A 25,091-nucleotide genomic window follows, 5' to 3' on the forward strand; every position below is an offset into this window, starting at 1 on the left:
ACATCCCATAAATGTCTTTAATTAAGCTAAAGGTATTATCAGCTCCTCTGAGCACTATTACAGATTTTTCCATAATTACCATTGGGTGAATGGGGGCGGTGAAGAGAGATAGTGAAAGAGAGAGAGAGGGAGAGAAAGTAGATATGTATTGTGGGTGTCTAATGACGGGGAAAGAGAGGAAAAAAAATTAAGAGCAGCACGAGGGGGAGAAATGTGGAAGGAGAGGTGCTCAGACAGAATAAAAAAAACCCGGGGAGAGAAGAAGTGTGAGAGAGTGTTGCAGGGGAACAGAGACAGTGTGACTTCAAAGAAGCCTGTGGCTGCTGACAAAGAACGTAGTGCTGATCCTGTGGCCCCTCCTCTATGGGTAAATAATCACCATAAGCCTTGGCTCTGTCTAATGAAGCCACTGCCAATGAGCTAATATCTGTTAACTATGGGCTTCATTATCACTGCCACAGACCCCTGGAGAGCATGAGGATGGAGGACGGGATGAATAGCAGAGAGGAGTGAAGGACGAGTGGACAAAGAAAACTGAATGACATGGGAAGAGGGAGAGAGGAAGGGAAGGAAGGAAGGAAGGAAGGAAGGAAGGAAGGAAGGAAGGAAGGAAGGAGAAATTAGGAAGGGGAGGAAAGTGAAGTTTAAATGAAGGGAAGGTGTAAGGGTATGAGATGGTGAGAAAAAAGGAGTTGAGGTACTGTGTAAAGAAAGTGGGTAGTGGCTGTTAAGTGGAAGGTGTGAAGGTCGATTTGGTACGGGTATGAAAAATGGATGAGTGTGGGAAGGAAAAGGAATGAAACCGTCCATTTGGTGGCGACTTTCTTTAAAGCTCCTATTCTCCCATGAATGCATAAGATTTAGCAGCAGCAGTGCAGGTATGGGTGGTCTTCGCTCACTTCCCATGACTGTGCTGGTCTTCTAACACTGTGCTACAGAGCCAGGAGGCAGAATTAATTCCTTTTTAGGAAAAGAAGTCTAAAAGAAAAATATATTTTACAGCTGTTTTTTCAGGTGTGCACACCATTGCTTGACCTCTGATCACTATCAGCGTCTTCAGAATTTGCATCTCAGTTATAGTCTGGAAATAAGAAGCTTGAGGGGAACTGAGAAAAGGAAGAGAACGGCAGGAAGAAGGCAACATGGTTTAAACTGTGGGACTTACGGAGATGTAATTACATTGGCTGTAAAACACTTGGGTATAGGGATTAGACCTAAACCAGATAATGCCATTGCTATGCTAGTGTGCACCCTGCTTCAGAGGAAAATAGGGCAAAATGAATTGGAAGTTATTCTGTAGAAGAAAAAAATCCCATCAACAATGAGTGTGCTGGAGTCTGCAAATAGATACATGAGAAGCTGTTTCCTTGTGATTTGATTTTTGTGGCTGCCACTGGTTTCGTATTTTGTCGTTCATTAATGAATGCTTATTGATTTTGGCATCTGCTGTTCTGGGGTTTATATGAGCTAATGTCACGTCTGTGCGCGGAAGCAGACAGCAGAGGGCGTAAGCATCATCTGCTTTATTTCATCATGACTCGGAGGAATTGTGTAAGCTAACTTTATGTTGTTGTTGTTTTGTTTTCTGGCGTGTTTTTTTTTTAAATATAGTTTTAGGTTGTAAGTCACTTTTCTGTTGGCAACAATTAGTAGTCTACACAAATTGCTGGTGAGATTATTTTACTTGGCAGCGCCCTAAAATTGGAAGTGGGTCGTGAAAACGGTATCATCCTGATGCTTTTGAAGGAATAAATCTCCCCCTCAAAGTGAAGCACATAAATTTTGTGACTCTGTTCTTTACGCACCAGCTCCACTGCGCATCTGCCCGTCAAAGAAGAGAGATCACTCCTCTGGTGTCTTTCCTCCCATTTTCTTCTTTGGTACAGTTCATCATCGGGGGTCTGTGAACAGCGGGTGCTGTGTGGTGAACAGATTGGAAAGCTCCATGAGGCAAATCTGTGATATTGGGCTGTACAAATAAATTCGCCTTGACTTAAAACCTGCTGCGTAGTTTGGATGGTATCTAGGTGCAGGTTGTATTCCAGGGAAAAATTCTTTCAGCAATTTCAACAAGTTGTTCTCTGAGCCCCCCCGCCTGCCATTGCTAATCTTAATTGTTTTTTTCGGAGGGGGGTGGAAAGGATAAGGACTGTGACGCCTGATGACATCACCTCAGTTAAACACGCAGTTCGAGAGCCGCGCGCTCACACGCAGGAAATAGTTGTTGGAGCAGAGAGAGAGAGAGAGAGAGAAAGAGAAAGAAAGCAGCAGTTCTTCACATCCTGAACACCGGCGGAGAGGAACTATTCACCTGTGCGCTGCCAGGACGAATTCACAAGGATTTCCATTCATTTTTAGCCCATTTTGCTTTAAAGACGAACGAGGGACACTTCAAACAAGAATCTCTGTCGGACTCTTGACCTGTAACCAAACAAGTTTTTATTCTTTGAGTGAGATTTTACTCCGAAGTTGACCTTTATTTGAAGTTTTTTTTCTTCTCAAAGCCCTATTTATTTCGGCGATCCTTCGTTCCTGGGGTTTTAGCGGACCGTAATCAACCATGGCGAGACATGACTCCCGAATCTGGCCTGAATGCACAAAAATGATAGGACTGCTCTGCTTGGTTTCGTCGATACTTCTACAGCACGGTAAGAAAAGATCACTTATAACAAGTCAGTGGTGTCCAGCTCATTGCCGACACCGTCTTGTTTTCCGTCTTCTTCTTCTCCGAGCTTGAATAATTTAGGAGAAGACCAATTTAAACCTGACTACCACCTGTCAGGGCGGTGACGGGCGAAGAAAATCCAGCAGGTGATTTCCTTGCTTTCTGTACAGGCGACGCTTTAACTCTTCGCTTTAACTCGTCGGATTTTCTCTGAGTTTTGACTATACTAACGCGAAGTGCGGTGGTCAGAGAGATAACTCTTTATTTTAATTATTTCTCTCAGAGGTTTTGATCGTAATCCAGGCCCATCGGTCTTTGACCCGAGTTTCGGTCGGTGACTCAACGCCATGTTTAGTTTCCCTAAGGTGTGGCTCTGTGGAGCAAGGTGTTGAGGCGAGGTGCCTTGTGCGCTTCATTGGTGACTTCCCCTCTTTAAACCTAGGCGCTGTTTCAGTCTATCCTTCGTACTCCTTTTCCCACCTTAAAGCCCATTTCATCCCCACAGCCCCCCTCCCTGCTCCTTTTCATTCCTGTATCCACGCATTGACGAAAACTGGTCTGGTAACAGCTCTTAATGTACACTGAAACTGACAGAGGGGGCAAGAACTGGATGGCCCGTTCTGGCTAATATCTAGATGGAGCTTGCGCATGATTTTCTTTCAGTGTATCACTTGGATTTTTTTTTTTAAATGTAATCTGGCGTCTATTACTTTAAGCAAAGTGACTGGCCACGCCTGCTCGCGTTAATAATTCAGCTGTTTTCCTGTCTGCTTGAGCTCAGGTAGCGTACAGGTACCGCGACCGTAGGGCTCCCCAAAAATATTCCTGGTATGCACTTAACCTATTAGCATATGAATATGTTGCAGGAAACCAGTTCAACATTCTCGCTGCCTTTCCTCACTAGACCGGTATTTTGTTGTTCTTTTTCCTGTAATTGGGGCAGGAATGTAGGACTAGATCTAAAGTCCTGGCACAGCTACAGTATACATTTTCAATAGTGAGCGGGTTGTGGTGTTTTTTAATTGCAGTTTTTGAGTCATTCATGCAGTGGACCTTTTTTGTCCGATTTCATTTTACAGAACATGAAGTGCTCTTAGTGGAGGGAGAAAAGTGGAGAAAACAAAACAAAAGGCTTTACATATTTATGAGTGAGGACAAAAGCAAGGCATTCCCTGTGCAGACACCAACGTGGCTTTTTCTTTTCATTTTTAGTATTTTTTTTTTTCCCCTTTTTTTTCAAAAGGGGCTTCTGTCTGACTTCCTTTTCGTTAATATGCTATGGGGAACTGAAACTTTTTACTGGTCTCCTTTTGCATTTTTTTACCTTCACTTTTCCCTCTAGAGGTTTGACAGCAACCACTTACCTCCACTTCTCCAGCTTCAATCTGAGAGCGAAAGAAGTTCATTAATTTTCTGCAAAGTTTTCAATTTAACATGGCCCAGCTTTAATGTAAAAACCTATCCAATTCAATATTGAATTGGATAGGTTTTTAATTATGTTGGCTTCTGTAATATTTCTGAGTTCAGCAGACAAGTAGCCTGCCAGTTTAAGCTCTGAAATTGAACTATAATACCAACCCCGACCCCCAAGATCACCACGAACCATGGATGTGGGTCAGAAAGGCTTTGGCCCATTACCAAGGAGATGTTTTTATTGGAAGAACGGTGGGCTTACGTGAGGGGGAGTGTTTTTTTTTTTTTTTTTTTTAAAGTGGGGGAGTATGAGGCTGTGGGAGTATTGTCTTTATGGCTGAGTAAGCTGCGTGTTTGCAGGGGGTGGCTGGCTGGGTGCCCGAGAAACCGGTGGGCATGCAGGGTCAGGGCTGGGGGAAGAGACTCTGTCCTTCTCCGCTCACAAATAAGCCATTGTTGTTGTGTTTTTTTAATCTTTTGTATACCTGAAAGCATTCAGAAAAGTATGCAAAGCCATTCTTGACGACTCTCCTCAGATTCAAGCAAAAACAGGTGGCTTTTCAGCGGCCCGCTGCTTTTGTGCGTTGGATTGATGTGGCTGAGTTTCTGGATTGGCTGGAAAACGCAACAGGCAGCAACTGATTAAGACAGGCGACGCCCTGGCTACCCTCTTTCCCACCGTCATTTGAAATCTCTCCCCCTCCCTCCCTCCCACCAAGCATGCGCTCCCTCCCCCACCGCTGCTGTCCACTACATACAGAGGCCTTGTTCTTGTCTCCGTCTGTTTTTTTTTCTGCTGTCTTTTATTCTTTCCTGTCCAGAGCTTTTGTGTGGGTGATGGTAGTGATTGGGTTATTCAGATGGCCTCCCTCGCTCCCCCCACCTCTCTTCGAACTCAAGGCCGTGCTGTTTATGACAGGAACAACATGCAGCCAGACAGGACAATAAACCACATGACCTTACCATAGCCTGTCATGACTGTAGGATTTCAGAGCGGTATTCTTTTTACAGCTACAATCACACCAGCTAATATGATTATGCAGTAGAATATCAAAGTACTGAAAAAACCACAGCATTTTCACAATCATTAACTGCCCACCCTGTTCAGTCACACACAGACACACACACACACACAGATGTACTTAGCGTGGATACTGATTGACTCGAATGCACTGATCTTTCTTTTGGCAGTCCTCGGTGTGCAATAGTTCAGACTATTAGGTCTAACAGTTCCCCTCCACATGGTGTGAAACAGTGTATTCCTGCCAAGTCTGGAACAATTCATCATCACAACAGAGGAAGAGCACTAGACTCTGTCTATTAAGAGGAATGTAATTGATGGATCATGAGAGGAGGTTTTTTTTTTTTTCTTTTTCTTTTTTTCAATGCTAATAAAGGGGAAGAAAAAAGTAAGTCCTTAGTATCTCATTAGTCTCAGTGGAGCGAGGAGTTTTCAGTCTGGCTTTAGTTTTTTGTGTTAATGGCTGTTGAGGTTTGGTCCTATCATTATGTAAATGAGCTGTCCTCACCCTTTTGCACCAGCACCGTAAATGTCAGAAGGATTTTGAAAAGGTCAGGTGTGTGCTTCTGTACGTGTGAAAGAAAATCTCGTCCCGACTGTGATATGTGCTGGTAAAAACACACACACATGCATGCACGCACACACATACTCGCTGAGGGTTCCTGTTTAAATGACACATCAATAACGTCTTCCTCTCGCTTATGGTCGCCATTAAAGGTTTGTTGATTCAGACATAAAAGTGTTCTTGAATTTATGGCTTAATGGAGACATGAGAGTGATGCCAATTCATTGTATTTCCCTTTATACGTGGGCAGTGTTTGGCAAATGTGTCCCAATTAATTTTGAATAACAAAATTGTGAAATGATTGAAGCTTTGGCATTTCACCAGATGAGCCTAATGATTTAGACAGCTTTTTAATACTACTTGTTATTTTATTTTTTTTCCAGGTGCAGGACTTGGTAATATTTAATGGTCGCTCAGAAATGAAGCACCACTTATCCCACTATAAAATTGTGACGAATGTGAAGCTTTTTAACTGACGTATTGAAAACATTTTAGCACAAGGCACTTTTCATTTTAAAACCAATATGGTAGCTAAATTGATTAAATTGTTGATCCTTGACATTTCACCGGATTTTAGGTATACAGCTATTTTGATAAATCAGGTTTTAGTGAGATTACTTTGCTCCATAGAGTTTTCATTACCAGTGACCACAGACACAAAAGATCCATCAGGTTTATTGTTGACTTGGCAAATATTATTAGACTGGATGGATGGAGCGGAGCAGAGGGGGTCGATGCGCGCCAGCCACTGCATCTTGTTGCGTTTTAGGCCACATAGTATACCACAGAGGCAGGCACAGATACGTGTGCACATTTAGCTGGTGATGCATGGGCGATGTAACCTGAGGCTGCACTGTAAGTCAGATGACATTCCAATAATAGGGCGGAGGCGACACATCACAGAACGACACTGCATGTGTGTATTACTGTTTGTTTCAGGAAAGGCAAGTGTTATCCTCATCAGCAACCCTGTTATCTTCTACAGACATCAGATGTGAGGAGTTCCTTTTTTTCCCCAACTCCATGCTCATTTAATTGACTGCCTTAAACGAGGCTTATCCTGCAACTTGTAATAATGATAGTGGGTTTCCTGTGACAAGAGAGCCAAAGCCAGCAGCTCTGAGTCTGAAGTCCCTCCCTGCTCTCCTCCGTTGACTTGTACATGCTGGGTGGATGGAGGTCACACTGGGAGCCCCCAGCCGGCATGTTTGTGTTTGGCTCTGAGAGTTGCCAGACGGCTGAAGTCAGTCCCATCTGATCCAAAGGAAAATGAGCAGAAATCCTTCTTTTGGAAGGAATGCCAAACGTTATTAATATGCATGGTGCAGCTAAGGGGTTTCTAAAAACACAACTGTGCTGGGGTCGATGATATTCTTGGCGGAGGTGTTGGGTTGAACTCCTATCTACATCAAATCTGCGTGCATGTGCACACGCACCGATTAAGGTTCGACGCAAGATACCGTTCCATAATGTACCCTACCCACCCACATGCTTCTACATAATGGAGACTTTTAAGACTGTAGCATTTGCTGAAGTTGCATGCCAGGAGCTTATCTTGTATACAGTGGGATTTTTTATTTTATTTTTTTTTTGGTTTTTTTTCCAGTCACACACACATTTCCACACCATTAGTCAAGATACCTTCTGCCAAATCTGCATTTTCCTATCTGCGTTTTCCTGACAAACCCCAGATGGAATTTAGGGGGATGCAGGTCAAACCCATTCCAGCTCAGCCGACGTAGAGAATGAGCGGTAATTCCAATTGAAGATCCATTGAAAGGCAGCCAAACTCTTTAAAATGAAATCCTCTTAATTAACTAGGCTTGGGAGATGGGTGTCTCTGTGACCCTGCTGTAGAAAAAATCACAGAGGATGAGCAGCGGAGGCAGAGCGGTGAGTGGGGGGGGTTGAAGTTGTCGACATTTTCAAATTCCACACCGCAGCGTCTTGGCAGAGGTGCTGGAGGAGGATTGCAGAAAACTGTGTGAGGGAGTGAACCAGGGAGGCCAGGAATTATCAGCTCATTTGTAATTTAGTCGCACCTCCCTCCCCTCTTCTTCTCTCTCACGCTCTCAAAGCATTAGGCACATATTTAATAACTAAAGAGCCTTCATTGCAGACAGTAAAGGACTACCTCCACTAACCTTTCTCTTTTTATTATTGTTTCCTGGCCTGTAACCTCCCTCTGTCATCCTTCTCCTCTTTCTTCTGTCTTTGTCACATCCTTTTTATTTCTGAAACCATCCCCATAGTGCACTCAGCAGATCTCTGTGCAGCTAAGCACAGAGGCCCTTGACTGCGTCCTCCTCACAGTGTCCCTATATACTTGTGCGCACGCACACACACTCTCCTGCTCATTAGCAGTCACCTTAATGTGTCTAAATGGAGTTTGTGAGGTGGAAGGTGGTTTGCGTTATCGATCTGGTATTGAATGGTGGATGATGCAGTGCCCTTATGTGATATTGAAAACATTTAGGGCTTGCACTGTCGACACGGCCGTACCTTGAAACATCTCTCCCTTTGTTCCTCAGCTAATCCCTCCGCGTGTCCTCTCTGCCCCCAGTTTGCGAAATGTCGAGCCGGTTTTGTTGGCAGTACTGCCCGCGTGTCCCCCTTCACAGATTTCCTCAGCTCCAGCGCATTTAGTTCCTTTTGTTACCTGTCTGCACACCGCTTTTAATACACACAAACGCAGACGTGTTGCGTCCTCATCGCATCTGACTTTGACAAGGTCATGTCCAATTCACAGGAGGAAATTGAATTTGTTGCGACAGGGTCTTGTCAAGGCTCTGGTAGCCGGGCACAGAGTCGTGCTCCTCAAAAACCGTGTGTGCACACAGACTGCTTTCAATTCAGTCAGCTTTCCCTCGTGATCCTGCTAGTCTTATCAGAGCAACACAGTAAAAATTACACGGCGTAATGTGAAAATGTAGTATTCTCACACAGATTGGATCTCGGAAGTATGAGATAAGAAAACTGATTTCGCTATTGCAGAGACGATGCAAAAACAGGTTTTATTTTACTTATTTATTTCACTGAAAGCGTGTGAAGCGTGCTCTTGTGTTTCGCAAGGCGAGCGGTCGTTTCCACAGTCCTGCGGTTCTATCTCGTCGCTGATATCTACTGTTTCACTTATTGGTTTAAAAATGTACAGCCACGCTACGCTGATAAACGAGCAGCAGTCTCGTCATTAGTCCCCAGAGCCTTGAAACGGCAGCTCTTAAATCCTCCCCTGAAGCAAACATCACATTAAGGTCAAATAGAGGCAGCAGGTTTATTCAGTTATCAACCCAGTGTTTTGTCAACAGGGTGTGCCAGGGTTTGCTTGTTTGTCGCTCCTTAGGGAGAGCAGGTCCTCCTTCATTGAAGTGATTTGTCTCATTCATCTGCTAAACTGATTGCCTGCTCTCTAATCGGCCACTTGCCCCCCCTCCTGTCACATTTGTGCCTTTACTTCCACTCCTCCATCTTGACTCATTCTTCCCCTGCTCTTTCTGCCTTCTTTGTTCACGTCCTCTCCTAATGCACCAACTTCCTCCTTTCTGTAATTTGGCCCGCATAATTGATCCATCTGCTCAGCAAACTGCTGTGCCTTACTGTATCTCTTTTTTTTTTTTTCCTCTTCTCTCATCCTGTTTTTTGTTCTCCTCCACTTTGTTTCTTAGTCATTAATCCCCCCCTTTTCCTTCTGTAATTGGAATGTCTGTTACTTTCCTCTATCCTCTTAGGCTTTCTATCTTTCTCTTTCTCTTCTGTAGCTCTCATGCCGTCTCTGTCCCACCGTCCAATTCCCCAGTTGTCTCTTCCACCTATGTCAGGCCTGGAGTTTCTGCTTAAGCCTATCCAAACTGCCTTTGCTACTTTCCTCCTTCTTACTCTCATTTGCTCCTCGTGTCTCTCGCTCTACTTTCTTCTCATACTTCCTTAACAACCCCAATCCTCCCTACAGACATTTGTATTGCAGGCATCTGTACCTTCCTTCCCCTCCTAACGAGTGCTTCTCCTCTCTCTCTCTCTCTTTCTTTCTTTTTTGTCCTTCTTGCACACATCAATCATCCGTTCTCTCTCATGCACTCCTCTCCTCCTTTCTCCTCTAATGGCGACAACACCACCTCCTCAACCCTAGTGGGCATTTTTTTGAAGGTTAAGTTGCTGTGACACTTTTTACAGTGCGCCGCCCCACCTCACCCTTCCTCCTATTATCTCACCCTCCTCTCCCTTGCCCAGCCTGCAGAACGACAATCAGCACCACGTCCTCGCGCGACCACAAACACACACGCAGAGCACGAAAACAGTGCGTGCTTCGTACACACACGAGTGCTGAGGGATGTTGGGCTGATTTGATGGTTGAATCACTTGATTACTGTACAGAGGACAGAAAAGGAGAACTGACACAACAAAGTCAACGGAGCGAGAGCTGAGAATGAAGCGAGTTGGTGAGACGGCGAAATGGAAACAGATGCAGGATTTTATTTCATTTCAGCAGAACTAACCTGTCGTGCAATGCTAGGATCAGGATGACGGTGTCCACTCCCCTGCTGCTAGATGCTGTCACACACTCGTCTCCCCCGCAGGCGGTGACTAGGCTGGTAATATAGCTTGACTCATCTAACAAGAATCTCACACTGAGGCTGAAATGGGATTACGTCTCAAGAGTTAATTCCCAGAGGAAAAAAAAAAAAGTAATACTGTCCGAAACTTCAGCAGAAAATTTGCTTTTTTTTTTTTTTTTCTTCTTCTGAAACTTTTTTTTTTTTTTGTGTGTGGGAGAAGTGAAACACTCTGAATATTTTAAAATAAAAAACAATCCGGTTCATTTGTTTTCCCCAGTACATCTTGCTGCTTATTTACCGTGAACACTTTCATTTTATTCACACATTTAAAACTTTTTACTAAAAAAGACTAAGATGTGCTGAACCTTCGCGGCATCGAAATGGAAATGTAGCATAAAAGGATCCACACAGTGACCGTGGCGTGTGACGTCGTTGATCTTGAACTTTTCTTTGTCATGACAGCCTAACTACCCCCGCTTCCACTGTTGCCTCTCCTGCTACCATTACCGCTGTTAAGCTCTTATTAATTACTTCTAGATGCGTGATAGGGCGTTAAAGAGAGCACATGCCATAAAAGAGCAGCAGATCTGTGCATAAATGTAAACACAGACATAGTAGGAGGATTAACTGCCAGCAATGGCAGAGCAATGGGATTCCTTCACCACTTTAGCTAAGCTACTACCTACTAGATATGCAAGTCAAGATTGTGGCAAAACACAATTTTGGATACCTGTTTATCTATTTTAAAAAAAAGCTTTTGGTGTTGCTACGTGACGCATTTGTGCAAATATAGAAAGAAAGGGCTTCATAATGTGTGCAAGTAATGACACGATACTGTGTGCAGCTGTGGGGGTTAATACTGGTGTGGTGAAAGTTGTAATGTTTAAAGATTTTTCAGGTAAAGTGAAAATGCTCCACAGTTTATTTCATAGGATCTCATCAGTTTCATGCCTGTGATAAAAAAATAAGTTTTATTTTTTTCACGCAGCTACTTTAAATTGTAAATGAGGTGCTTTTCAAGACTGATGTTTTATTGGTCTCTTGTTAGTAATTTTGTTGTCATTTTCCTAAACAAAATATTGTTGGGTTTGGACTGTTGATGAGGCAAAACAGGTTATGAAGATCTCACCATATTATTTTTCCCATTATGTTTGGACATTTTAAAAAATCTAGGAAAATGATCACTGGACAAAAATCCGTGTCTGTAATTAACAATAGATAAATATAGTGAAGAACTCTGTGTTGTCGGAGCAGTATATTCACATGCATGTTTCCTGCTTTCAAATACTGGAAACATCTTGGGTCAGGAGTCTTGTTTGACAACATTTTAAGTATTTCTTAAGCGTGCGTTTGCACAAAAACAGTTCAACATTGAACATTGATGATGTTTTTAGTCCAGGCAGTCGGCTGGCTGATGCTAGACAAAGTGATGCACTCGGTGTTACTGCAAACAGAGACGGCATTGTTCTTAGCCAAGCTTAGAGACCCTCCTCCTCCTTCCTTTCAGCCTCCATTCCTTCTAATCCAGGTGAACTGAGGGAGATCATTGAAAAGGCCATCCATTGTCCCCCTTCCCCTTCTCTTCGCTTTCTCCCTCCACACCACACCTGTATCAATGGACAGAGCTGCTTTTCAGTAGTGGCCCTAGAGGGAAAGTGGCTCTGTAACAAGAGATGATTGCATAGTTTCTCTTGAAATGGAAGCTGACGGAGGGGCTTTTTTGTTGTGTGGATGGAGCACTGTGGTGCCTTTTAACAAGTTTTCTTTGTACGTAAGGTGTTGGTGCGCTTTTCATACAGAAAGTCGGATGTTTGCTATGTGCAAACACATGTTTGTGCCGTCCATGTATCATGCACTTGCTTGTTACTTGGCCGCTTGCTGCTTTGGCTTTCTGTCTTGGCCTCTTTAGGAAGAGCCGGATAGGGGTGGGGAGGCGAGGCAGTATCTTCTCTTCTTGTCACCGTGGTCCTCTGGGTGTGTGCTTGCTCCCTCAGGATGCTGGAAGCCATCTCCTGAATCTTCTTCCTTTTTAGAAGCTTTTAAAGGAAACACTTTCTCCGTTTATTTCTGTCCTTTTTTTCCCCCCTTCTCGCTTCTTCCCAGTTTGCTCTTCTTGCAACAAGCTTGCGGCTGATTTGTGCACCAGTGATTCATGAATTTTTTTTTTTTTTCTCTGGCACAGCAGAGTCATGCGGTGTACGTGTGTGTGTGCGCGTGTGCGTGTGAGGAGGGTGTGCTGGGTCTGAGCGACAGAAGAAGACTGAATGCTGGGGGGGAAAGGTAGAGAAGGATTGTGCTGTGATGCCAGCCGCGATTAGAGCAGTAGCACTCGCCATTTAAGCACACATTTAAATAGACACAGCCTCGGGAAGATGGGGGGCGAGGTGAGGAAAGGTTCCTCTGCTTGTGTAAACTAACACAAGTGTTCGCAATTGTTCTTGTTTTTTAATAGGAGACCCTCAGGCTCCTCCTACTAACTTTCTCTTGTTCTTTTGTTTGTCTCCTTTTCCTCCACAGTCTCCTTCTCCAGTGAATTCCTTTCTTTTTACACAGAATTGCTTTATCTGGGATGGATTATTAATGTCCTCCATTGATGTTTTTCCTCTGTGCCTCCCTCCGCTCTCGCCCGTCTTCGCATTCTTTTCCGTGACTCCATCTTGTGTGTCCGCTGATTTGGCTGTCGTCCCTGTGTCAGTCAGCCCCCCCCCCCCCCCCCCTCCTTCCAGTTTATCTCTCCTCCTCATTCCTTCCTGATGACTTTGTCCTCTCTCCCTTCCTCATCACCTCAGTCAATTGTGTTTGCTTCCTGCCTCCTTACAGTTTCCTCACTCCTCTTCATTTTACAGCTGTTCGCTATCTAACCCCCCCCCCTCCCGCATGTCTCCTTTCCTTTACATTCTCTAAACCTGACTTGGCCTGCTTGCCTCTACTTTGACTGTCCTACTTTGATTTCCTCAGCTCTTCCCCCAGCTCCTCCTCCCTCTCTGTTGTTTATTTACATAGATGGAGGTAGGGCTGTCAGGATGGATTGATGGATGACGAGAGGCCATGGGTGAGAGGATCCTCTGGGTTTGATGGACGCTCTTGTCACTCAGGATAATACTTACAGAATTGGCTGGTTCGTTATTATAAAAGTCCTTCCATGGAAGGCTTGGCATCTATATTAAGACAACCTGGGCTGCTCATCCTGGTATCCGTTCAGTATCAGTAGATCTAACATGATTACAATATTGTGGACTTAAGGGCCTCACCAGCTAAAAGTAAACCACTTTTTAAGACTCATATTAGCATTTTTGAACATCTCCATTGACAAAGGCTCTCAGCTGCACCGTGCGTCTGCCCTTTTAAAAAGCTCGTCCCTTGTAGATGACATAATTATGCAGTGTCAACGTGTGACAAGCTGAGCCATTAGAAGAATTAATATGTGCAGCGTAGGAGGGAGTCTGTCCACGGTCTTCTAATGCTCACAGCCACTCAGTCCCCTCTACTCATCTTGAAACCATCAGTGTAGAGGCAGTTATCTCAGGAGCCATCAAAGCTAATGTTACTGTCTTTTTGGCCCAGTATCTGGTTTTAAGACTCATAGTGGACTCATAACACAGTATTACATTAATATGTCACGAATAATAAATGCACTGTAGTTTTTAATTCTGACTCTGGGGTTAATTGGTCTTAAAATAATACCTTATTGACTGTGATATGATAGTCGTGCCAGACTGATTGTATTGAATGTTAGACTTGATTTCTGTGGGACAGGGATTGATTTTAATGTCATATAATGGTTGGATTACATATAAGCTTTTTTTTTCTTTTTTTTTTTGTTAGTATTGCTCACTATGTTATATATTATCTCTTTAATTATGGATTTTTTTTCATCATTTCTGAGGATTTTTATTGGGGGTAAAAATGAAGATGCTCTTCATAAACAGCTATGAACACAAAGCTTTTATTTCATTGTTTTCTGCACCGTTACTGTACATGAGGTTTCAGTTACAATGGAGAGACTGGAGTTGAAATCCAGCTGTGTGGCTGCCTGTTGTTTCACAGTTTATAACAGGTTAGCACAGTAAGACTTGTAGCCTGAAATATTACATCCGTGATATAAAGGTGATAAACAGTCAAAGTGAACTTTAACTTAAGGTATTGTTTTTTTTCTTTCTTTTTTTCTATTTCTAGTAAAAAGACACACCATGAACAGATGGCAGGCTGTAAAATTTTTCTTTCTTCTAATTTGATGAGCTTAAAAACATTTTTTTTAAAAACTGTATTAGTGCAAGTGCACAACTTCAGGCACCGTTCTACTTAAAGTTCTACTTAAAGTCTGTGAACTTAATTAGCTCATTAGCCTGTGGCTACACAACACGTAACATATGCGGATCGTTTGCAGAGCAGATGCTGCAACACTATGCTCCCGCTATAATCAATAAAACGGGCTACTCTGGTCTACTTTTATGTTCTCAGAGCACCCAATCTTCGTGTGTGTGTGTGTGTGTGTGTGTGTGTGTGTGTGTGTGTGTGTCCAGTCCTTTTACACAGAAATGGGTCATAAAGCACTGATTTCTTTATTTCTTTGCTAAATGAAATTGTCGCTATACATTAAGCGACTTTAGCGTCTGCGTTTATTTTGCCAGTACCAGCTGGCACTTTCTTAGGAACGTTATCCCCTATATCATCTCCTGTAGTCTGTTAAAAAGATTTTCTGCAAAGTTTTTGGGTCCAAAATCCTGAAAATGCAACTCGATCTGAAACCGAAAGTTTTTAAAAATTTTTTTTTAATTTTTTTTTAACCTATGAGTCACACAGCCTTACGCTGAACAAGCACTGCAGGTGCAGCGAGTACAAAAAATAAGAATAAAACAAAACCTACTGTGGCACACCCTGACACAAACAGTCCACACATCCTGTGGGTTCACGTAGCCAAAGCATTAGCCTTTAAGTGACTCATTAGGGAGGAGCTAATGATAATTCCAGAGCATGATAAATTTTCTTGACTCTTCAAACCGTTTGTTAACACTCAACGACCATGGCCTCCTCTGAGCTGACTGATCTGAAAATGAAGCTAATTGATGCTTTCAAAGCAGGGGAAGGCTATAAAAAGATATCAAAACACTTCTAGCTTTCCACCTTCTGAAATGTCATTATTAAATGGCAGTAAAAGGGAATGGTGAATGGCTAAGAACAATTTCAGATAAAATTGCGCTCCGGCTGGGCTAAAAGGCAGAGGAAAATCCTCCGAATGACTTCAAAGGAGCTGTAGGACGACTTGGCTGACGCAGCAGTGGCGGGTGCACAGTTACACTGAGCAGCACAAACAGGTTCTATGTGAAGAGTCATTATAAGGAAACCTTACCTGCAGCCTCATCCCAAAAGTCACCATCCAAACTTTGCAAAGCAACATCTGGAAAAGCCAGATTCAGTTTGGGAACAATTGCTGTTGACAGGTAAAGTTAAAACTAAGCCTTAGGGGCACAATCACAAAACCTTTTCATACAGCAGGATTAGTGGTGTTTAGATTTTTCTGTTTATTTTCAACAAATAAAGAAAGAGTACGTGTTTGTCTGGAATGTCCTGATAAAATGATTTGGAGGACAAATGCAAAACATTTTCTATTTTCAACATAAGAATGGTGGAGATTTGCTGATATTTCATTCTTTGATTAGTGAGTCCTGATTGTTAACGGAGCCTAATCGGTAGATGAAATGGTAATTATTAGTTGCAGCATTGGAATTGTTCTTACAGTGAAAATATGAGCACTGCAAAGTTAAATCACAATAATGCTGACAGGAGCTTGCATGCTGAAAACTGTAAATGTCCTCTTCGAGTAAAAGGGTGCTTAGAGGAAAAATTGAAGGAATTGATCAGTGTAGCAAAAAAAAAAAAATCAGTAGATTGCTTAACAGTTGGCAAAAACCCCCCATCCGTGCCAAGACTGTAATGGTAGAAGCGACAGGACAAATGGGGCTGCAGAGATCATGCGAAAGCACGCACTCGGATGAGCAAGGGGAAGAGATGAGTGCAGGCCATGCTGTTGGAGGTAAATGTATGTTGGCAGTAGCTAAAGGGAGGGAAAGAGTGAGAGCACAATGGTGAGCGAAAGAGAGGAGCCTGTTACTGAACCATCAGTGGCGGTAATGAGACACAGGTGCAGCGCATGGAACCATATCCCTTAACAGCGAGGAGGATGGGAAGGCTGCGTGTAAGTCAAGGATACTGTAGAGCTGGAAGACGGAAGACTCGATGCAGCATTTCACTTTGATGGAACATTATTACTTATTAGCATGCGCATCCCCCACAGGAGTTTGCGAACAATCACCCGAAAACAGTAGACACCCCGGGGACGTGTCGTTACTCAGGGCGCCCAGGCTTCTTCTGACTCTCCGTTCATTTGCATCTATTTTTAAACGCCTAGTTAAAAAATTATAAATGCAAGAAATTAAAAACAAGCATGACATGCAGCCGCCACATAGAATTAATTCTGGGTCTTTGTTTGTAGTTCATCAACTCTGATCATTTCATTTAGACTTGGGTTTTCAAACATATGCTAATGAATGGGAAGCCAGGAAAAGCCAGAGCTTTGCAACACTGCAACTGATTTCAGCACTTGATTGTTAATGAACTTATATTTGGGTTTGCATGCTAAAAACAGAAAACGTTGGATTAGCTGGAAAAGCTGCTTTGAAAATTGGTTTGCAGAGAGGATGCAATGAGAAATAGGGGCTGAGGGGAGAATGTAAGGTGACAGATTGAGATAAGAGAGGAGTGGTGGAAGAGGAAAGAAGGGCACAAGCTGCAAAGGAAAAGGTGTTAAGAAAGTGTCAGGGGTATTGAATCAGAGGGGTGCTTGTGAGGATGCGAGTGGCAGAAACGCACTCCCTGCTGCAGGCAAGGTGGGATGGCTACTGTTGCTTCTGTGCTTGGTTTTCTTTTGCAACTTTAAGATCAGTCTAAGGCACAAACCAGTTAGACATGGAAAGGAAAGCAAAGGAGGATGTTCTGCAGTAAACAAATGTGTGCGGGTGTGCACGATCTAGAGAGAGGGGAAAGTGAGAATAAGAGCAGGTGCAGTCTGCAATTTCATGTGGATGCATAGTTTGTTTGAATGGTAGACCTAAGAGGGGGTAAGAGAATGGCCTTTGTATTCAGCCAGTACTGAGTGAGTAAATATTTTGGAAGGGCATGCTGTGTGGGTAGATTGTTCTTTTAGGCAGCGGGGGTGACAACAAAACAGGGCAAGATAAGAGGAAAGGAGAAGGCGAGCTAAAGGAAACTGTGAAGCAGCAGCTATGTTTATTTCGCCATGCGGAGACGTGAACACAAACTGGGCTTTGTCCCGTGCCCAGGCTAACTTAATGTTAGAGCTAGCTGTGAGACCTCAGAGAGATGCAGAAACGGCTTTGCTCTTTCCCCTTCATTTGCTGCCAAATGACATCGCTTACTCTGCTACGGGGTTGCCCTCGCTGCCAGTGGCTGCTATCATGAATGAACAATGTGCACTTCTCAGGGTCCCTACCTCTCCTCAGGGTGCTTCTCCACAGGCCGTAGGTGTACACTACAGGACACGAAGCTAGGCATAAGATGGTATTCCTGCTGTGGCAGCCTTGTTAGAGCGATGTTTGATGTGTCTCATTTTCTAACCTGGGAACATGGTGTGAGTACAAATAGAGAAGTGAAACGCACGCAAACACACACTGCAAACACGGTCTGGTGTGACCTCCACATGGCCCCTGTGGCGTTATATGTATTTCTTTTTTTTTTTTTTTTTTTTTTTTTTTTCTCTTTTGTGTAAGGGCAGGATGGCTCTAAAGTGGGGATGAGGGATAGAGGGGTCATTCATTCACCTCGCGCACACGCACACACATACACCTCCCTCACAGGCCTTTCATCTTTACTCTCACAGGCATCTCTTGTTCTGTCAGTCTTGCTGAAGAGAAGAAGGCGAGGGGGAGAGAGGGAGGGAGACGGAGGAAGGATGTCAGGGAAGGAGTGAGAAGAGTGGGTGAAGAAGGAGAAGGAAAAAGGCAGCAAGTGATTTGAGTTTCCTGTTCCATGCGAAGCCATCTACCGACCTGCCCCACCTTCCTCTGTCTGGGGAAAGAGTAAAGCGCGCTCAGCTTCTGTGCACAGTCATCTTAGTTTCATCTTCTTCCACCCTCCCTCTCTTTAATTGTATCCTTCGCATCCTTCTCATCCTCTTGTTGCTTGGCCATATCAACACCCACCCGCTCCCCCCGCACTCTTCCTGTGTCCATCCCTCGCCTCCCCCCTGGGGCTTACCTCAGTGGGTTGGTTCCAGTCTGTCTGTTTGCTGATGACTCCACTTGGAGCAGATGTGATGCTCAGCAGCTGTTTCTTTGCTCTGCAGTACCCTCCCTACCCCACACACCTCCTCTCCTCCCTCTTATCTCCCCACACTCACATCTCTCTGTCTCCCCCTCCAGTGTCTCTTATGTTCCTATTTATCTACGTGTCTTTTTGTTCCGACGTTGCTCAAGCGTAAATTGGCGAGTTTAATTTTGCTTTCAGATGTCTTTTTTTGTTTTTTCCTCCCCTCGTCTTCTCTGACCAGCCTTTCCAATTTGCTTCACTTTCCAGCCTTCCTTGATGCGGCTGTTAATGTTCAAAGCACGTAAGGATTTAATGTCATAACAATAAGTCTGGAATCTGCGTATTTGTCTGCCACATGAATGCCAACTGTCGCACTGTAATCATGTGAAACAAATGTTGGCCATTGATGGCAGCTCTGCAGAGGGTAGAGGGGAGAGTATTGTTCCCTCTATAAATCTGTGGAAACGAGAGAAATGTGAATGGCGAAGGTTTGTTTCTGTTTTTCATTTCGCCAGCGACATTGTGCTGTTCAAAGTCAGGCTCGGCGCTGGAATTAGAATTCTATGTTTAGCTTAAGATGTATAGAGATAAAAATGGGACTTGGACACTTGAAGAGTGATGGAGTGGGTTTTATTTAGGCTGAGTCCCCTCAGTGGCCTGTGCTTCTTTGGATAGACTTATTAGAATCTTTATTAGCTCTCTCTGTGTTCATCTGTTATCTCTGTCTCTTTGCCTCTGCCTCAGTAAGGGGTTGGCTGGTGAACTGAGCATCCTCTGACAGGGACTCTCTCATCCGATATTAGAGAAGAAGCAAGAGGGGAGTTCTTGCCACTGTGATGACTTAAGCCTGGAGAAATCTGTTTCTGGATGGGCGTGTGGTTGCATCGGTGTGGCAGGGCGCGTTCGGGAGTGTGTGCAAATACGTGCGTGTCACATCTGTAATTGGCTGCCTCTGATCTTGTGGAAATCTGGGCTCAGTGTGGCAGATCCACCAGCTAATCAACGCTCAGAGCTTGCGCATAGGAACGTCAACCTGTGCTTTACTCCAGAGGCTGGAATGTCACCACGCTTGGGATTTAATCGCTCCAGAAATCCCTTAATGGGAAACGTTACATGAAGCCTAATTTGAGGATGTTGAGATAAAATGTTGCTGTGTGTGTGTGTGTGTGTGTGTGTGTGTGTGTGTGTGTGTGTGTGTGTGTGAGAGAGAGAAAGCTTGTGACAGTAAGGAGGTGTGTGTGTGTTGTGTGCTTGACTGAAACTCTGATAAAAGATATTGAGCGCCACTTTGCCCCCTCGCTCTCAGATGATAAGATTACAACAAGGCCAGAGGTGTTTCTGTTTGCACTTTAGCCTCTCTGCTCTGCCTTCTCTGTGACCGTGAGTATTCATGGTGGCATACGGCACGGCGTCATTGGGAAATTCATAAGGGGGAATCATCACTCATTCCTGGTTCCCCTTTGAGGACTGCGCTAATTAGCCAGCGTCTGTGATTAGTTGGCTTGTGTTTGATCTGCTTCACTCCTCTCCCTCCCTGTCGAAGGGCTGCCTGCCTGCCTGCGCCGCGATTTGGCTGTGAGGTGCGCCAAACAAACACTCAAAAACAGACACACAAAGATGTACACAGCGCCGCTTTTTTCCCCCCTCTCCTTTCCCTGCCTTTCGGAGACACTGCAGGTGGCCTCTGAGACACAGTATCATACACTGGCAGACAGCCACATACGCACAAACATGTGAGCCGCAGTACTCCAAACCAAAGCTCACAACACTTCAGTCGAAAGAGTATATCTGTTAATATTTCACTACTGCATACCAAGAACTTTGTTTACTTTCTCTTAGCGAGTTTCAGGCTGCCAGCAAAATTCCCCTGAAAAGCCAGGCAGTACGCCGCTTATTAAGGCAACAGAGGGTGTGGGTGGCTAGCTGAGAAGGGGATTTACTTAACTTAACCCCGAGTGATTACAGCTAAAGATGGGCGAATTATGAATGTAATTAAATTTGTACAAATCCCCCTTTGCTGCCCTTTTTTTACGTTAGGTCTCAATGGCAAAGCACAGTAAGGGATACCCATGCTGCGCTTAATATGACACAAATAAAAGAAACTCTTCGGTGCATGACAGAGCACTGTCTAATTACACAGTGGCTGTGATATTGAAGGGCCCGTCTTGTCCTTGAAGCATGGCAGGGACATCTCTGACTGTTCATACCCCCATCTATCTACTCCTCACATCCCAATCCTCTATCTGTCACTCTGCCTTAAGGGGGTAGATGGTAAACAAAGGCAGCTCACATCCAATGTAATGACGACCTGACAGGAGACTGCTCCGGCAGCTCGTGTGTTGGCTGCTGTGCCTGCACCAGTGTGTCTGTGTGTGTGTGTTTGTTATTGTGCTCCTCTTTACGGTCGCTGAGAAGTGGCTTCAATCTTCTGAGAGTCAGATCAATTGTAGCATCATTGTGACTGCTGAGCCATTACAGGCTAAAACCAGGGTTCACACTGTTATTGAGGGGAAACTTGATCCTCTGGTGTTCACCTCTCAGACGGGTAAAAGGTGTTTATCCTCACTACTAAAATCTAGCTCGGCTGCTGAGTTCTGCTCTCAATATAGAGCTGTATTTATTTATTTTTTAAAATAGATATTAATTAATTAACTCATCGCTTCCTCGTTGCGTTCTTTGAAATTGTTTGACTGACAGGCAGCGGAGGTTTTGTTTTGAGTGGCAGTGACCTCACAGGTGCTGGAGCTGTAATCTTGTGAGTTTCTGAGTTACTGTGCTGTTGCCTTAGCTGGGGAATAGATATGAACTTGTTCACGGTTCATTGAAGAATTATGTCGTAATGGTAATAATGTGTTTTAAGGGTGGAAACGATGGCTATTTTTGTTATTGGTAACAATCTGATCTTTTTTTAAAATGTATATTTGCATTTCGGGGGAAAAACTCAGCAAAATTTCCTGAGGGCAATGTATTTTTGGTGAGTCTAAAATACCAAAATACCCAAGTGATGTTCTCATAAAACTGGGACGTGCAGCAAATACTCCCATTTTAAAGGTATTGGTTCATTGTTGGGGCCGAGTAAGAATAAAACTAAGCTTTCCAAAGCAAATCATTTTACATGGAATAAATGTAATAGGTTAAGACCATTAAATTCATTAGTCAAGTAATTGCTGAAAAAGCAATTAAGGATGGGTGTTATAACACACTTGTTACTAAGTGCTGGTAGTTGGTCACTTTAAGCTACTTTTCATGTAGCCTTTGGACCTTTTTTATTTGTTTATTGCTTTATTAGATTACTTTGTGACAAAAAAGGGTCAAGAGGAATCATGTGAGAGCTGCTGCTCGCATCAGGATGTTGCTACTTTATTTATTTCAAAGCTTTAACTGCGTCATGCGTGTGCTATTTGAATCGCATGCATGTTTTGTCTTTTTAGTGGAAGGTCATAGTTCTATTCATTTATTTTTGCTGAATTTTATAGTTCCCGACTTTACTCAAAGTACCCACTTTTTATATATATTGTTTAACCTCGTGTGTTTGCTCGCTTCCAGCCAGCCACAGCTTCTCGGTGGATTTTGTTTAATTTTATTTAACAGACTGACTCGAGGAGAAATATCAGGTTATGTCTCCCCCCCCCCCCCCCCTCCCGTTTGATCCGTCTCCTTGAGCTCTATGTCTTTCTGTCTATTAGCTCTTCATTCATTCATCTATCAGCGTCAAAACAATACACCGTGTACCCAAGGCAAGTTGTCATAGTGACTGGAGAATAAGCAAAGTTGATCTCAACGTTCAGTACAAAGGAAAGAGATGGAGGGAGTGCCAGAAAACAACCCTGAATATAACCTCATCAAAAATCCCCACCTGTTTATCACTCTCTTGCTCCGGAGTGCCTTTTTATAGATCTTACAGAGCAAAACTTCTTTCTCTTTTCCTTTCTGCTACAGTCTCATTCCTTTCCTCATCAGTAACACCTCCCTCACCCTCGTTTATGGGAAAACTGATAGCAGGAATGTATTTGTGTGCAGCGTTTCATCTTACCTGCCTCCTATTGAGCCTTGAAGACAATAGGCTGTTCACCTCTGCCCCGATGGCTCACCACAGCCCTGAGAGACGGCAACTCTGATCCATACAATGCAGCAGTAGTAACATACAAAGAATGGCTTCGTTCTACTTTTAATTGCTTTGGTTATCTTTGTCTTCTCCTCGTATCGTTTTGTTCTGCTTTGCGACATCTTTCGTGCTCGATGTTTACTAATTGTCGCAGTGTTCCCGCCATACTGTAGCTCTGATGAATCTTTATAGGGGGAAAAGAAATCTGCTTTTAATGGGTCCTCGTTTCACTTTGAAAAAGTGCTGGTGGTCTAATCAGTTATCCATACCTTTGAGCGGCACATTGCAGTCTGGTAGTAAAACGAGTCCAAAGCTTATTAAATATAACTTTTGCTCTGATTTTTAGCAAAACTTTTGCAAGAGGAGACACACTTAAGCATATGGGGGTGTAGAAATTTGGGAGCCTGACTTGCCTGTCCTCTCAAATCTTTCCCTGCAGACTTTTTTTTTTTCCTGTGCTCCTACACAAAATTCCCATCAGTAATTCAATCCAGCTGGTTTTTGCTGTGCGTTATGATGGACACAGTCATCAGATTATCATAATATTGGTACACTCCCCCTTGTTTGTTTGCGTCTGGTGCTTGACCTTCTGTCTTCCATATGGCTGGCATTGATTTGGTAACACGCCGAGTGATCCTCCTGACAGATTGACTGTGCTAATGGCAGTCCCTCATATCACAGTACTGCATTTTAATCCTTTAATGTGTGGCATAAATTAGGTTGGTCTCTCACCCCCTCGACTATGAATAAGCTGTTGGCTGACAGCTTTGTTGACCAATGGGCTCATCAGTAGCAGGCTAAGTGGAAGTGGGAAGCGAAGCTGGGAAATGAACCCCCCACCCCATCCTACCCAAGGGGAGGTAAAGGTGAACGCTGGCAACTAAAAACCTGGAAACGCAGCTGTGTTTCGGTGCGTGGGCGGGGTTGTCATGGTTTTCCTCGCGCTTTAACGTGTAGCTTTGTTTATAATTCAGGGACTGGATCACACCCAGCTTGAAATATCCTCTCCTGACTCCTTGGAAGACTCTCACCTCCAAGTGTTGTTAGGGAGGTGAAAATAGGAGGCATAATCACATTATGTTTGCAGCTGACATGCCCATGGACCGATGTATACAGGCATCTACACGGTGATGGATGAGGTGACACACGCACAGCCTGCCTTGGACATTTGAAGAAGTACCTAGCACTTTGTTTTAGCTGTGCGCTTCTGTCTTACCCATGAGTTAGAGGATCAGGCTGTTTCTGAAGCGATGCTGCCATACTCTGTCTGGATTTACGCTTCCAAAGTCATTCACTTTTCGGCAACATACATAATGGGGAATAGATCTAGATATTTCCTAGATACTGATGTCTGAAAAGTAATCCCCCCCCCCCAACTCCTCTGATTTACATTTTATGCTCTGGTTCTGACTGCAGATCTGTCACTGTGGTCACCCAGCACAAAGACCCAGTATTGCATGCCAGGATAAAAAAAACATGCCCACTACAATTACCATGAGAAGTGATGGCACACAGGGTTGGGATGAAGAAGTCAGACAGAAAAAGAACTGGCGGAATAGGGAAAAAAAAAAAGTAGGCGAGGAAGAGCAGAATGAGCCAGAGGGATGAAAAGGATTTATTCCAAAGTGAAAAGACAGGACAGTGCTATAGCACTGAGAAAAGGATGGGGAGGAAAAAAAACAAAGTGAGCGATGCAATGCAGAGTGAAGGCAAGAGTGGTGGAGGTAGAATGATGTGCACGGCCTGAACAGACAAAGCCGAGCCAGGAGCCGCGGGGAGCTGGGTGTCTGTCAGCCATCCAGCCAGTAAGTTATTCAGTCACTTATTCAGTTGAAGCAATAGCGCTCGCAAGGGAGTATAGAAGCAGCTTGTTTGGCTCAGGAGGACTGTCCTTTCTGTCCACAGTAAACTGCCTGTTACAAGCCAGACTTTACTGACCCTAAACGGGCCCAGCGCCAAATGAAAGCATGTGGTACCATAAAACCGAGCTTGTGCCTTATGGCTTTTGCCATTTTCCTTTTTGTGTTTTATGCCTTATACACCTCTGCTTTATACAGCCGTTTTATTTCTTTGTGTCCCGGAGTCATTCTCTCTTTGACCACCTCTCTCACTCACTCTCTTTTTCTCTCGCTCTGGATCACCCCCCCCACCCCCCACCCCCTCCGGGTCAGGTACAGTGTAGATGTTCTTATTTATCAATAATGAAGAGAGGCGGAGGAGAGCACACTGCTTTCGTTCTTAACCGTGGATGAATTATTCACCCTGTGGAAGAGTGCCTGTCCACCCTGCGTGTATGCGTACACACATTCATGTGCGTTTTTGTTTCTGCCTGTCTAAATATGGTTTTGCTTTACATAGTAGTTGTGTGTATGGAAATGTTTTTTTTGGGGGACTTTTCCTCACCACAACCAACCTCTTTCTTTTTTTTCTGCTTCCTGTATGTG

General features: G+C 43.9%; 1 protein-coding gene across 2 annotated transcripts in view; it reads left to right on the forward strand.

Annotated features, from left to right (window-relative positions):
• The first annotated feature begins 2,223 nt into the window (after positions 1–2,223).
• Positions 2,224–25,091, forward strand: part of LOC120732504 (nectin-2-like) — an 85,574-nt gene continuing 62,706 nt past the window's right edge. Inside the window, exon 1 of one of the 2 annotated variants that reach the window (XM_040030169.1) lies at positions 2,224–2,648. In XM_040030169.1, coding sequence (XP_039886103.1) covers positions 2,561–2,648 — 88 coding nt within the window. In that variant the 5' untranslated portion in view covers positions 2,224–2,560. The remainder of the gene's footprint in view (positions 2,649–25,091) is intronic. The other variant, XM_040030170.1, reaches the window with a different exon arrangement.

The sequence above is a fragment of the Simochromis diagramma genome, unplaced genomic scaffold (assembly GCF_900408965.1).
Source record: "Simochromis diagramma unplaced genomic scaffold, fSimDia1.1 OVJJ01000361.1, whole genome shotgun sequence".
In the NCBI taxonomy this organism is placed as follows: Eukaryota; Metazoa; Chordata; class Actinopteri; order Cichliformes; family Cichlidae; genus Simochromis; species Simochromis diagramma.